This window comes from Lathamus discolor, chromosome 1 (genome assembly GCF_037157495.1).
Source record: "Lathamus discolor isolate bLatDis1 chromosome 1, bLatDis1.hap1, whole genome shotgun sequence".
NCBI classification, from domain to species: domain Eukaryota; kingdom Metazoa; phylum Chordata; class Aves; order Psittaciformes; family Psittacidae; genus Lathamus; species Lathamus discolor.
This window is the reverse complement of record NC_088884.1, coordinates 2315954-2329960: the sequence shown is the minus strand read 5'-3', so window position 1 is coordinate 2329960 and position 14007 is coordinate 2315954. Positions and strand designations below refer to the sequence as shown.

Genomic DNA, 14007 nt, shown 5'->3' with positions numbered 1-14007 from the left:
TTGGTTTTGACTAACAGGTGGAGACAGCATTGTTCAGGTCCTCAGAGTAAAGCACATGTGAAGTAAGGTTCTTTTACCCCTTCTTCCTGAACGACAGTTCTGTGCTGGGGGTTCAGGCACTCAACTGGTCTATTCTGATACTGAATACAATGCAGGATGCCTTATCCTAACCATTGCTAAGATGGAAAGGCAAAAGCTAAAGCAGGAATAAGACTCACACATCACTGTTTGGTCTTGGTTTATTGCTCTGTGCCAACAACCAAATTTGAGCTGCTGTGTGAACTTCCCCCCCCCCCTCTTCCCCAGTTTGATCACTTTAAAACTATCCAGTCCATAGGCAATCACAGGAGCAGGAGCAGGGCATGATGATAGGGCTACTTACCCAAAACAGCTCATAATACAAACACCAACAAGGCTGAAATTGCTCCCTCTGGACTGACTTGTCAAGCATGAAAATGGCTTTTTTTCCTGAAAAGCCAAACCATTTACAGGTTGTTTGGATGGCATGTGTGGTGGGAAAAGGCATTTTAGAGAGAACATTTGAATTGGTACATCTGCCTGACACATGGCATGTTCCAAACAAGATGTTCCCAACTCCACCAGCCAAGTTTTATGGGCCAGTTCAATAGTATTTGTGAAATGCAGGTCGTTTGAATGCAGAGTAGCACAGCAAGATCCACTGCTTCACAGACTGTAAGTTCACTGCTCATAGAATCATAGAATGGCTAGGGTTGGAAAGGACCTCAAGATCATCCAGTTCCAACCCCCCTGCCATGGGCAGGGACACCTCACACTAAACCATGTCACATAAGGCTCTGTCCAACCTAGCCTTGAACACGGCCAGGGATGGAGCACTCACAACTTCCTTGGGCAACCCATTCCAGTGCCTCACCACCCTAACAGGAAAGAATTTCCTCCTTAGATCCAATCTAAACTTCCCCTGTTTAAGTTTGAACCCGTTACCCCTTGTCCTCTCACTACAGTCCCTGACAAAGAGTCCCTCCCCAGCATCCCTATAGGCCCCCTTCAGGTACTGGAAGGCTGCTATGAGGTCTCCACACAGCCTTCCCTTCTCCAGGCTGAACAGCCCCAACTTCCTCAGCCTGTCTTCATACGGGAGGTGCTCCAGTCCCCTGATCATCCTCGGGGCCTCCTCTGGACTTGTTCCAGCAGTTCCATGTCCTTTTTATGTTGAGGACACCAGAACTGCACACAATGCTCCAGGTGAGGTCTCACAAGAGCAGAGTAGAGGGGCAGGATCACCTCCTTCGACCTGCTGGTCACGCTCCTTTTGATGCAGCCCAGGATACGGTTGGTTTCTCGGCTGCGAGCGCACACTGCAGCCGGCTCATGTTCATTTTCTCATCGACCAGCACCCCCAAGTCCTTTTCTGCAGGGCCGCTCTGAATCTCTTCTCTGCCCAACCTGTAGCTGTGCCTGGGATTGCTCCGACCCAGGTGTAGGACCTTGCACTTGTCATGGTTGAACTTCATAAGGTTGGCACCAGCCCACCTCACAAGCGTGTCAAGGTGACTCCTACTCTCTGCTTGGATTTCACCTTGAGGTTGCAAAGTCAAGTTAAACCCCACTTTTTTGTATTCCCAGCCATAAGCCATAGAAAGGTCATATGAAAGGTCATATACTTCTTCAGAAAGGAACGCAAAGGGTGGACAAGGTCTTCCCTGTATAGGTAGTTCATGTGATTTATAGTGCTGCATTTAGCCCTGTTGGAGCAAATTAAGGGAGAAAAGCAGCAGCATAGACATGGCCCTGAGAGATATATTTTGTTCTCTTGTAGTGCCTCTCCTTGTTCTCTTGTAGTGCCTCTCCTTGCCATGCTTTAGCTGCTCTAGTGGCCCAGAGCACAGGTCACTTCAGAAACAGTGACCAAAGCTGTCCCTATCTCATATGAGGAACAAAACCACATCTCAGATGTACAAGGAAGTTTCAAACAGGGATTAGAGATATCTCTGGAGTCACAGGAGCTGATCTTGGTTTCTTACGCACTAGGGAGTCCAGACTTCCAACTCCCATATCACTTTGGATGTAAGTAAATGGGATTCCTATGTTTACGGAGGGCTGGGCAAGCACACACCATTTGCTGTAAGGCTCTGAAGATTTTAAAAAGGCCTGAAGTTTTGCCAATCTCTCCTGGCTCCAAAGAGTACAACAGATATGGCACTTACTGTAGTCACTCCGAAAAGTGAGAAGGCATCTATAAAGGAAGATCAGGCAGCACTGTGTTAATGTCAAAGCATAGATTTTATGCTGGGAGCTTATCTGAAGAGAGACAACAGGAGGGAAAGAACAAATCCATGAGCTACCAGAGATTACTTTCTAGTAACTTTAATATTCAGATCACTATCAAGAAATCCAGTGAAAGAAAATACTTTCTGAAGTGGGTTTTGTTCTGCACATTAAACTGTGTCGAGAGCCCGAGTTCCTCCCCCCTTGTTGTAATGTGAACCCAGAGGTTGCTGAGGCTTGCCAGAAAGCATTGCAACCCTCGCTGTCCTACCCCAGACAGACAACGGAAGAGGCAGGCCTGATGTAATATTATATATACACACCACATTGCCATTTATTGCCATTAATACCTCTGCTAGCTCCCCCAGTGCTGCTGGTTAAAGTCCAGCAAACCCCCTGCCATCCTCCAACACCACCTCTCACACCCATCAGGCTCCATCACCTCCCACAGCCTTGTCTGTTGTTATAGTGTACCGTTTCCTTTATTATTACCTTTATTCAGAGGGCAGAGGACGTACTTACAGTGGATCTGGGGAGCAGGGCAGAAGAGCCGGAGCTCAGCTGAAGGTAATCAGACCAAGGCAGTCCATAGCTGCACCAAGCCCCTGACAATTATTGAGCCCAAATGCCATTATTCCTCGCCCTTGCCCTGCCTCTGTGATATCTGCATCCTTCAGTCTTTTCCCAGCTAAGCAGGTCTCAAACGGTGAGCGAGTCACACAATAAATTACAGTAGCACAGGGAAAACAAAGTTGAGAATTTGCTGCCATAGGATGCTACTCTTGAGCTGAGCATAGCATTTGCTACAGCATTTCATTTGGCTCTTAAGAATTGCTACATGCCACCTAAGAGAAGCACACAGAAACATTCCTCTGTTTCTTATGAATATTAGCTATAGGCTCCTTTGTACATGGAGAAGAGGCACTAAAACCAGGAAGCTCAGAAGCATCAAACAAGCTCGAAATTGGCCTGCAGAAGAGCTAAAACTTATGAAAGGCAGAAGCAGCATTTCAACGTAACAAGTCATAAGCCATATGAACTGCATGTTGACTTCTAGCTTTTTACCATCAGTGACTATTTCACTTATATTACATATTGTGCCGTGCCACCCCTTAACCCTCTGCATCCTGCAGCTGATCAACACAATGCCACATTCATACAGGGTTGCTGCTGTAATCATACACTGTAACTACACACAGACATGTCCAGTAAAATTGATTTAATCACATCTTTGACCGACTCTGCGTCCACACAACTAATCTCCAGATATACACACAACACTGGGACATGTCACAATGCTATAGGGGAAAAGTGCCAAGGAGATACTTCGTTTACAGTCATGCAAACACATCATTTTTCTAAGAAGGCAGGATCCTTTGAGGGGGCAACAGTATCTCCTCCTTCAGTCTTTTCAACTTTCAAGTCCTCTGTGTCATCCCTCAACGCAGCAAAACCCTGGCATCACCTAGCAGAGGAATCAGAAGTAGTCTCACAGAGTGAGATGAACTTTTAAAGTAATTCCTGGAATAGCTTTTCTGGAGCACACACTGTAAGACAACACATATGAAGCTCTGCAAAAGTCCTTTTCTGGCATTCATTGGTGATGACTCACAGCAGTCACCCCTGCTCTGGTCTGATGTAACGTGACTATTTACCCCAGATGCCAATCACAGCACTCCACTATCCCGCGCAACACATTTGAGCTAACATCCACACTGAGGCTTTGAAAGTCGAATAGAAACTCATCATTCTGTGCTGACAGTCCTAAATGACTTGAAAAGAACCCCAAACAAACCAAACCAACAAAACAAACTTGCAGTAAGACCGCTGTGCCAAGTCTCATGCCACAGTCAAGGATAAAGGATCTCAGTTCACATTCCTATGCACAGGCTCAGAAGACTGACAGAGAAATTCAAGCTTCCAGAAATGAAAAGTTCAACGTTCTGCAAATGTGAGGAAAACAGAAATAAACTACTAATGTAAGTAAACTTCATGGTTTGACTTAGAAGGGTTGTTTTTCCTCCTTCAGCTCAGGACACACACATAAGTTCTTTAAAACACTGCAGTAAGAAGCTAAAATATACTGTATTATTATTATTATTTATAGATCATAATAACATCGCAATTCACATACCCTCTCAAAACCCTTGCAATTTACTCCCTTTAAATAATAAAATACTGCATTAATATTAGGTGCAGCTTCATGTTTTGCATTAGAGCTGAAGAAAATGTATTTAGTTTTGTATTTAACTATTTTTATTTCATTTCATTCATTTATTTCATTTCACAGTCTACATTCCCAAATATTTCCAGTGAAGTTTCTGCAAACCATCTGCAAACTTTCTGCGTGTCCGGACACTCAATAAGGCACTTACAAGCAGCATTAAACAAGGTCATTTAACACTGTGGAGCTGTAATAGCTGCAGCAGGCGTTAACAATGATTCCCCCTTCCCTTCTTTTTAGCAGCTCAAGTAACCCTTTTTCATTATACAAAGCAAAATAGCAGTGCTGAAGGTAAAAATCGGTACCAAACATTGCAAGCATCAAACTTTTAAGTATCAAACACATGCCTTGGAGGGACAACAAAGTGTGGAAGTTTCAGCAACAAAACGAAACAAGAAACGAAACAAGCACGTTTGCCCCCCTTCCTTCCCCCCCAAGACTATTTCCCACTCCTTGCTCAACTTTCATGCTGTTTTTTGCTCCTCTGAAGTTTCCCACCCGGATCCCCTGCAGAGCACGGTGCGGAAAGCAGAGAGTTAATCCCGCAGTTTCAACTGGTGTGAGCCTTTACTTGAATTTGCGGAGCAACCTCTCCGTATAAAAAAGGAAGAAAGAAAGGAAAAAAACCCTCTCTGCACTGTTAACACCGAGAAGTATGTTTAAAAAATCTCCCTCGGGTCTCTCTAAACATCTGCTCAAAGGTTTGCTGGATCTTAAAAGGGCTCTAATTACCAGAAACTTTTCTCTTACTTAAGCCCTGGGCTCACATTTCGATTATAACGCAAGCTCCCGTTAATTTAGGGCTAAACCAAAAATGCCTGTACCAAACCGAAGAAAACATAGGCCTACCTTAAAACTTTCCAGCTTTTCAGAGGATCCAAGTCAGAGATTATAGACACCATTGTAGGAATAGTAAAGATAAAATATATATATAAGAAGGAAGAAACAACCCCACGGCAGGGAAGCCTAACCACAAAAGCAGCAAGTACTCTACTCAGTGTGGGAATGACAACAAACCCAGCACAGCTCTTCCTCCTTCTCAAGCTGATAAGCACTTGTCCCAGCTTCTCTCCACCCCCAAAATCAATCTTGTGCTATATTGCTTCACAGTCCCAGTTTCATTTCTTTACCACTACCTTTTAAAGCCCTTGTAATCTGCTCCAACTGATCAAATTTGACCTTTTTGTAGCCCACTTTATTCCAAGCACAGCCCTCAGTTAAATCTCTCTTTATTAACACCGTCCTTCTTGGCTTTCTCTTGGAGCAAACACAGCTCAAGCTTGAAGCCTCCAGTCTTTGCCAGCAATCATTTACAGATTACTGCAAGCTGCAGTCTTCTCCTTTGGGGTATTTCCTTCTACCTCTGAGGTTTAGCTTTTATATTATTTCCTGAAGGTTGTTGGGGGGCTTTCCCTGTTCTGGGCAGGTTGGAGTCTGACACTTTTAAAGGAGGGACTTAATGCAACTCCTCTCCCACCCTTTTCTCCTCCCCTTACCCCTCGTATAGACAGGCAAATACACACGTCAAAACCAGTTCACAGCCTTTTGAATAGTCATCGTTGTGTCCCCCCCTTTATGTCTTAAAAGCTATCAGACTTGTGAGCTGAAGCTGTGACTGAAAGCAGCCTGATTTGTATGATGGTGGAATAATATAAAGCCTAATAATGTAAAGACAGATGTAACCCTTTGGGTGTTTGAGAGGGGAAAGGTGTCCGTATAATTCTGTTAAGTCCATTTCTTCTGTCGGCTGCTACATAAAAAAATAAGTAGTAATGCGTCCTCCAGATCACTGTGGTGATCTGAAAAGTTGTGTAACTGCTGTTAGTGTGCGTTTATGTGGGAAAATCTGCATGAGTGGCTTATTTTGTGATTCTGTAGCACTTCTGGACATCGATTTCCCTGTATTTAAAGATTTCTCTTTTGCATTTTTTCCGCTTTCTAAATGTTTTCCTTTCATCATGTGAATGACTGTACCCTCTCCTTGAGCTCGATTGATTCTTGGGATTGCTAGAAATTCCCAAATTGAAATTTCGGGGTGGGGGGGGGGGAAGCAAAACTGCACTTTATGAAATGTTCAGTCAGAACCAAACTAGCCCAAATGATGGATAGTTCCACTTTGCCATTTATACCACAGGCATATGCTCCCAGTTTCAACCTGCCACCAGTTCCCCCCCCCCCCCAAAAAAAAAAAACCCAAACCCTAAAATTACAAAAAAAGTAAAAAAAATAAAGTTCATCCCCTGTATGTTAAAAAGAAGCAGTAATGTGGTCACATGGAGTTCTGGTGATGTGTGAGATCACACGCTCATGGAAACATAGTAAGGGGTACAATAAGGCCTTTTGAGGCTGCTTTAAGTCTTCCACCACCACTTCCTTTGGAGAGATAGAACTTGAGCTATGCCTAAACTGTTTCCAGGGCCCCCTTGTATGCTGTAGGCTGCTTTGGGGCAGACTGACTCCCCCTCTCCCCCTTGTTGGCATCCCTATAGTACAAAGCAGCACAGTGTTGCCCTTGCTAGAAGGTGACACTGAGGCTTCCCACTGCCCTGTGACCATTTTGCCTGCCAGACAGCTGCCAGGAGATAGTGGGGTCGGATAAAACAACCGGTTTTAAACAACCTAGATAACCTAGATACAAAATGCCTTCTGTGTTCCAAGGCCAGTACATCACAGATCCCTCATTTAGGGGAAATGCACACTGAGCCCCCTCCCGCCTCAGCAAGTAGGGCCTCAAGTTCAGACCTCTAGATTTTACACCCTCCCTTGGGCAATGGCTCCAATGGCTTTGCTTTGTCTTTGAGGGGTGTAACAAGGATAAACACATCAGAGACTGCTGATGGTGAGGCTGAAGATGCATATCTTGGGGAGGAGGAGGGCTGGGGATTACAAATGCTCCATCTCCCTCTTAACAGGCACAGGGTGTTTCTCACCTTATACACACATATCTCTGAGCACTTCTTCAGAGATAAGGGTTGTATCCACCTCTGGAAACTTTGGGGCCATATATTAATTTACGGACAGGAGGTGGATTAGATGCTTGCCATGGAAAATGAAATTCAATCCCCACTTGTCATATGTTTCTTTGTGGAGCTGGGGAAACCTTCATTTATAGTGTGGAAAGCAATTAAAATGAGAATAGACAGTGTCTTTTACTTTCTTCCCAAAAGTTTGTAAACCACTGTTACAGAGGCTAACCCCTCACTTGAGGCTGGGGAGGGCATAAGTGGTTACAGTACACTGCCTTTTCTCTTTCTTCTCTACTGTCAAATTTTCTAGGTTTAGAGCTATAGTCACACATCGTCCCATATAATTCTCTCACTGTATGTCTCATATTGATGACCAGGCTCAAATTAACAAAGGCTTCAAGCTTAGCCTGCAAGCAAAAAAAGAAAATCAAAATACCGTTTTATCACGTCCCTTTGACAAGCCCAACTTGAGTCCTTGTCACATCCTACCCATCCACTGCTGCGTGATAAGAAAGAGGCAATGATGCTCTGCACTTTCACTCCACTTTGGGACCTGACTGGTTTCTAGTTCCTGTACTGGTAAGGAGTAGGTGAGAGGTACAAGGGTAAGAGACCTTTACTTTGAGGTTGGATGTGTGTATACGCCTAGACTTCCAGGACTAGACACAAGGGGTGGAGGACCGCAATTTACCCCGATGTATGTGGAGAAACCAACACCAAGAGTAGCAAGTGATCCCCTTTCCCCCACTTCAGGTGAGTGCCAGACTGCACCAAGATGCTGAGCATCTCTTACTCTGTTCATCCAGAAATTCCACAAATTATCTCCATGTCTAAAATTTTATCTCTTACGAGTATATTTTATACTTTCTATAAACACAGTTTTGATTGCACAGAAAACACTCCGTTATTTCCTCCACATGAAAACTATACCATAGGAGTAAAGATTCTTATTCCTTTCATATTTGAAACTATTTATGGTGATCTTTATTATTTTTATCTTAAACTTTTCACGTCTGGAATGAAAGGCAGGTCTCCCTTTTGCTGGACCTGGCTGGCGTTTTGCCATCTTTTCCCTACGACATTGAAGAAAGCAACTATAAGCTTTCTAAAAATAAAGCCAGAAGATTAAGTTTAGCACAGAGAAACTTGCGGCAGGCAATGGGTTTTCCAAAACAGCCTCACGTATTTCATGCAGCATGTAGCTATAGTAGGAGAAAACAAATAAAACAGAAACTCACTGCAAGATTATATTAACTCTTGCGCTTGGATAGTGGTACTCCAGCCCATCTTTTAGTTCAATGTGGTTTTCTGTTGCGGTTAAGAACTTTGTCTTCAAAACTTTAACCTTTATGCTTTAAGTGAAGAAATTTCCTATGATCTTCACCTTGTTTGCCAAAACAGCCAGCACATCTGTGAAATATTACTTGAGCAAATTTATCACACTTAGCCAGAAGGCAACAACCCTTAACATTTCCTCTACCTGCTGAAAACCAGCCTATTGCATACCTTCGGTTTCTCATGCCGTAACACGCATGAGCTAGCAAGAGCTTAGCAGTTCTCAGTTAATATGATAAAGAAGTACAAGCTTTCCAAGATTCTGAGTCATGTTAAAGTAAATATACGTATATTCTTTTGAAAACAGTATTCACATATACACACATACACAAAAGGATCTCTAAGCAATGTCATCACCCTTAGTTTAGACAGCTGTGGAGTCAAAAAAGTTCCAGATCAGCTAGCTACAAACATTTGAAGGTCAAGTACAGGACAAAGACTTTAAAAAAGACAGAAGCAATGATGGCTACTGAATATTAGAAAGATGGTTTTATGTCTTGAGAGTTTTTTTTCCCAGCTGTTTCTTCACCAGAAGCCTATTGGACTGAGGAATTCATAGCGTTGGGCAGGAAAATAAACCTAGTAAGCAGTTTGAGTTGGTTATTTAATCTTCTTTCAAGGGTGTTATCTCATTCAAAATATTTTAGGAGCCAAGGAAGGTCTGCCAAAGCACGACCTCTTAGTCAGGATGCCCAACAGCCTGGTTATCAGGCAATAATAGAATAAATAACCTTTCTAGAGAGATAAATAACCTTCCAGCATCTTCCCAACACATATTTTCCACCGCTCTTTCATACAAAGCAATATTAAGTTATTTGAAAGAAATCCTGGTCTTCTACCAGGAAAACCTCACGGTCTCCAGGGAGCCTGTTGTTAAACAAAAGCTTATCTACTAAAGAGTGGCCTCCAACTTCAGAGCTGCTGTTGTGGACTGATAAAGGCCCTTCTCCAAAGTGCCTCATACTGTCCCTCCCCACCAGCATTGCCACCCCCCAGCCTCTCCTCCCAGTGTCTAATGCCTAGCCTTTTAAGCAATGGAGTGACTAATTGAAAATGCATTCCAGTGCTTTACAAACAGCTTTTCCTTTCCTGCTGACCAGCCAAATGTTCTAAAGTTGGCAAGATGCTGTTTTAACTTGGGAACTCAAGCGCTTGTTCATGACCTGGATGTGTGAAAAAAGAAATCTGTCTGAATTCGGTAATTCTGTAAAAAAAAAAATAAATAAAATATTTAAAATCTCACTTCTAGAACTTGTTTGAGTAAATCCAAGTATTACAAATCTGTAATGCAAGTCCATTCTCTCTTTGTGAAACACATGACCTGGAAGACAAGAAATTGTAAGTCCTAAGTTTATGAAATGCACCCAGGCTTGGACACAACTACAGATAAAGCAGTTACAAGCAGGCATATATCCAAGTGACAATTACCCTTTGGGAAAGAGCACTGTAACTGAAACGTGCTGGAGACAGTAATCACTGATTCATGGCCAGTCAATGTCCGTCCAGTCTGGGATTCAACACATCTTATCACACATAGCAATTCAGAAGCTGGCTTCATCCAGCAGCTTAAGAGCTTGAAGGGGTTTGTTTCTTTGCGAAGCAGCAGGCCTGATTGTACAAGGCTAGCACTTCAACAGTTAATCATTAGTCTGAAATCACATACATGTGTCTCATACTTATTGACTTCTCACTTTTAGAAAGTCTGCAGAGACAAACTTTCAAGAGGTGGGGTTTTTCTTTTATAACTCTGATTGTGATTTTAATGGATTTTCAAGTACTTTCAGGTTTTGCTTATGACAACTGCTACAATAAAAAACCTTATGAACAAAGATGTGTTTTGTGCCTATTCACACCTAGCAGAAAATTACTATTACGGCATAATTTATTAGGAGAGAAATGCTCTCCAGGTTCTCTGTAAAGACAGTCTGCCCCAAACTCGCATCATCCTAATTGTGTTTGTAGTTTACTTTAAGCAGCATATGAGCCAAACATTTACTTCCTCTGCTAAATTTCTGTTTTTCTGGCTAGTAGGAAGAATTCTTCATTCTGCAGCATTGGTAGACCAAGAACACTTCTGTGGTCCAAGACAGGGCTTGCCCTTCCTAACCCAAAGCAAAGCATGAAAGAAAAGAAAAGCTTCTTGCGTTTGCCAGACATGTTCAAAAAGAGCCACTTGCACACCCTTTCATTCCATTCGGAAGACTCATGGGTCAAATCTGGGAGAGAGGAAAATAGCAGCTGTTAACTATTCCAGTGCTGCGGCAGACTGAAAAGCCGGAGCTGACACTGCTTGTCTTTTCATTTTCATTCTTTTGGTGTCAGGTCATACAGTGAACACCAGGAGGTCCTTATGCATCCTTATAAAAAGGTTATTGTTCAGGCTTCCTCTGTAACATAGTCCAGAAAACAAAAACTTCAGTAATGACCTTAATAAGTGCTTTGTTGTGAAGGCCATGTTTTCACATGGACTACAGCTGCATTTATGCAGTCTGAATGCCATCTCATGCGGCGCTGAAGTATAAATCTAAGAGAAATTAAATTATGCTGAGTGCATACTGTAAAATATTTAGGAAACGATTTTCAAAGGGACAAAGGAAAATCAGTGCTTCCATACCCATATGTCTTTGATAGACTCAGCAAATATTTACCTTCGGTTTTCTGTTCATCACAGAAGTCCAGAGAATAGGATGATTATTGGTAAGGGACTAGATGGAGATATTCAGTTAATTCTTCTCAATGTCTTTCTTCTTGACATTGAGAAAACTATTTTTTTATCTGTGCCCTACTTTCCCATCTGGGAGGGACAGATACCACCCTAGCAATCTACAGAGCAGAACACTAGGAACTTAATAGAAGACATAAAAGTTGGCAGCTTTATGAAATTCCTTCCTTTCCAAGATTGTTTTAAGTCTAAATCAAGTGAAATGCTGGTTCGTCATTCAGTGTAAAAGAACATGATCTGTTGAGACAGATGGCTTCCACCACTTCAAAAATTTAGGAGTTGCTGTAGCACAGTAAGGAAGCCCTGAAGCTTGAAAAAATGATCACCTATACTATACCCTTTAAAATGAAAATGATTTAAAAGCTCCAATATCATAGGGGAAAATAAGGGGGAAATAGAAAAAGGGAATACTTATGAAATTAAGAAAATAGTGAAATAATTCTTCCACTTTGAGATTCATCTTTATTAAACTACATTCAGGCGCATGGTTTTAAAAGTCCCAACCACAAACCCTTACCTTGCACATGGAGATTATATCCTTTAAACAGAAGGACACACACACAACGTCCCTTGTGACAGCATGCTTTGCTATTGACCTGAAGATGATGACATGCAAGTAGGGAAAGAGAAAATGCTTTAGATGCCAGAGCTATCACATGCATATTTCATGCAAAGGCATGGAGAAGCATCCTTTTAGCCTGCACCAGCACAGGCTGAGCTTATGTCTGACTCTGGTCGGGATTCAAGATTTGCTGGGCTCACTAGAGAGAACAGTGTTTCATCTTCCTGTTACAAAGGCAGGGAGAGCTGACAAAATGGGAAGACTACTTTTTGCCATAACAGCTGGCAGGAGATTTTTATAGGCACAGAATCCAATCAAGTGTCCTGATTCTGGGCATGTAACTCCCCTGGAGCCTTTGTTTAGAAGTGCTTATCTGCTTGCATAGGAACAAGCATCTACAAATACATGTACAGGTGTGTGTATATGTCTAAACAAAGCACTATGGAACAGACTGGAATAGTCTGTTGCTCTCCTGAGGGGGGAAAAAAAACCCACCAAAACCATGTTATCCCTGTGAAAACAGTACAGGAGAGAGTTTCATAACAGTAATATTTCATCAACAGAATGCTGGAATTAAATTCAGTTCTAAAATGCAACTTATCCATATAAAAGGTTCACTAAAAAGGTCCTTTTTGTAATCCAGGGGAAATCAGAGAAAGCACATTTTTTTTCCTTAATTACTGAGTGCAATTATTTGTCTTTATTATCTAAAGAAACTTCTTTTATTTCTTTTATTTGTGAAAATGCAGCACCATGCTTTTTCTATTTCTGAGGACTACCCACTTTAAGAAAAGCATCACGTAAATGTGCATTCATTCCCATGTTGGCTATTCCATTACTTCCTACATCTCTTCATGAAAGTTTTATATCCTTCAAAGCATTAATAGCTACTGTAGCCCAGATTACATTATTTATATACACAGGTCAAATTCACACATAGTTTGTTTACAAGAAATCCTTTCCTTTGGATCAAAACTACTCCAAATCTCATGTCATAGAATCATTCTTGATGACCTCATTTACAAAAGCCCGAGCACGTTAGTGATTTTGCTCCCAGACAAGGCCTAGGTTGTGATTCCAATAAAGACAAGCACAGATCCCCATGTTGGAAATAAAATATTTTTATTACTTTCTAAACCTCAGCCATAAACATTCATTGCTTCACCTGACAAAATCCAGCCAATAAATCCCGCAAAAAGAGTTAGATTAATAGAACCATCTTTCTAGAACATTGCATTGCCCTCTGGACACTGAATGTCTTGAAAATTGCATATTGCATAGTTTGGCCCATAGAGCAGCAAGGAAAATATCCTTGTTTGCTCATTTGGGTGTTCGGTTGTCATAGCCTAAGCAAATTCAGGCTTCTCTGGAACCTGATACAGGCTGAATCTCTCAAACCTGGAGTGGGTTGGTTGCTAATAACTCATGGGGTGTCCTTGAGAAACCTACTTCATGACTGTTATGTCAGGCAAGAAGGGATCACTAGAAGGGATCACTACCTTAGATTTCACTGCCCTCTGACACAGTTTTCAGAGGACTGAATTACACACTGTGTTTGTTCCTCATCATCTGGGAAGGAGTTCATTCTCTGCCTGAGGAATCGGGAAGGAACGATGCTGCTGCTTTTTGTAATAGTTTCTTCAAATACTTTGTATTTCTCTCTTTTAGTTTGCAGCTTGCCTGCAAATGGGAAGTTCCAGCTGCTGCTAATTGTTCCTTATCCAGTAGTTTGAGAAAGCTTTTTCCTCTTGCAGAAATAGGTGTCTAGTCACTCACCAAGATGCTTTTAGGTGCCCCAAACCCTTCCTTTTTCCTTTTTCTTTTAGATACCAGTGCCTTGGAAAGTAAACAGAAAGTGAACTAATGAATGGGACAGAATTTCCTTGGAAAGACTGGGTTTGGGTTTGGTTGGGTTTTTTTTCTTCTAATGGAATATTGATACATCTCCAGA

General features: G+C 42.1%; 1 protein-coding gene across 1 annotated transcript in view; it reads right to left on the bottom strand.

The window, feature by feature from the left end:
* The window catches only part of CELF2 (CUGBP Elav-like family member 2), a 393255-nt gene extending 387757 nt beyond the window's left edge, over positions 1 to 5498 (bottom strand). The window contains exon 1 of the mRNA XM_065666773.1: positions 5321 to 5498. Coding sequence (XP_065522845.1) covers positions 5321 to 5373 — 53 coding nt within the window. The 5' untranslated portion in view covers positions 5374 to 5498. The remainder of the gene's footprint in view (positions 1 to 5320) is intronic.
* Between the last annotated feature and the right edge of the window lie 8509 nt (positions 5499 to 14007).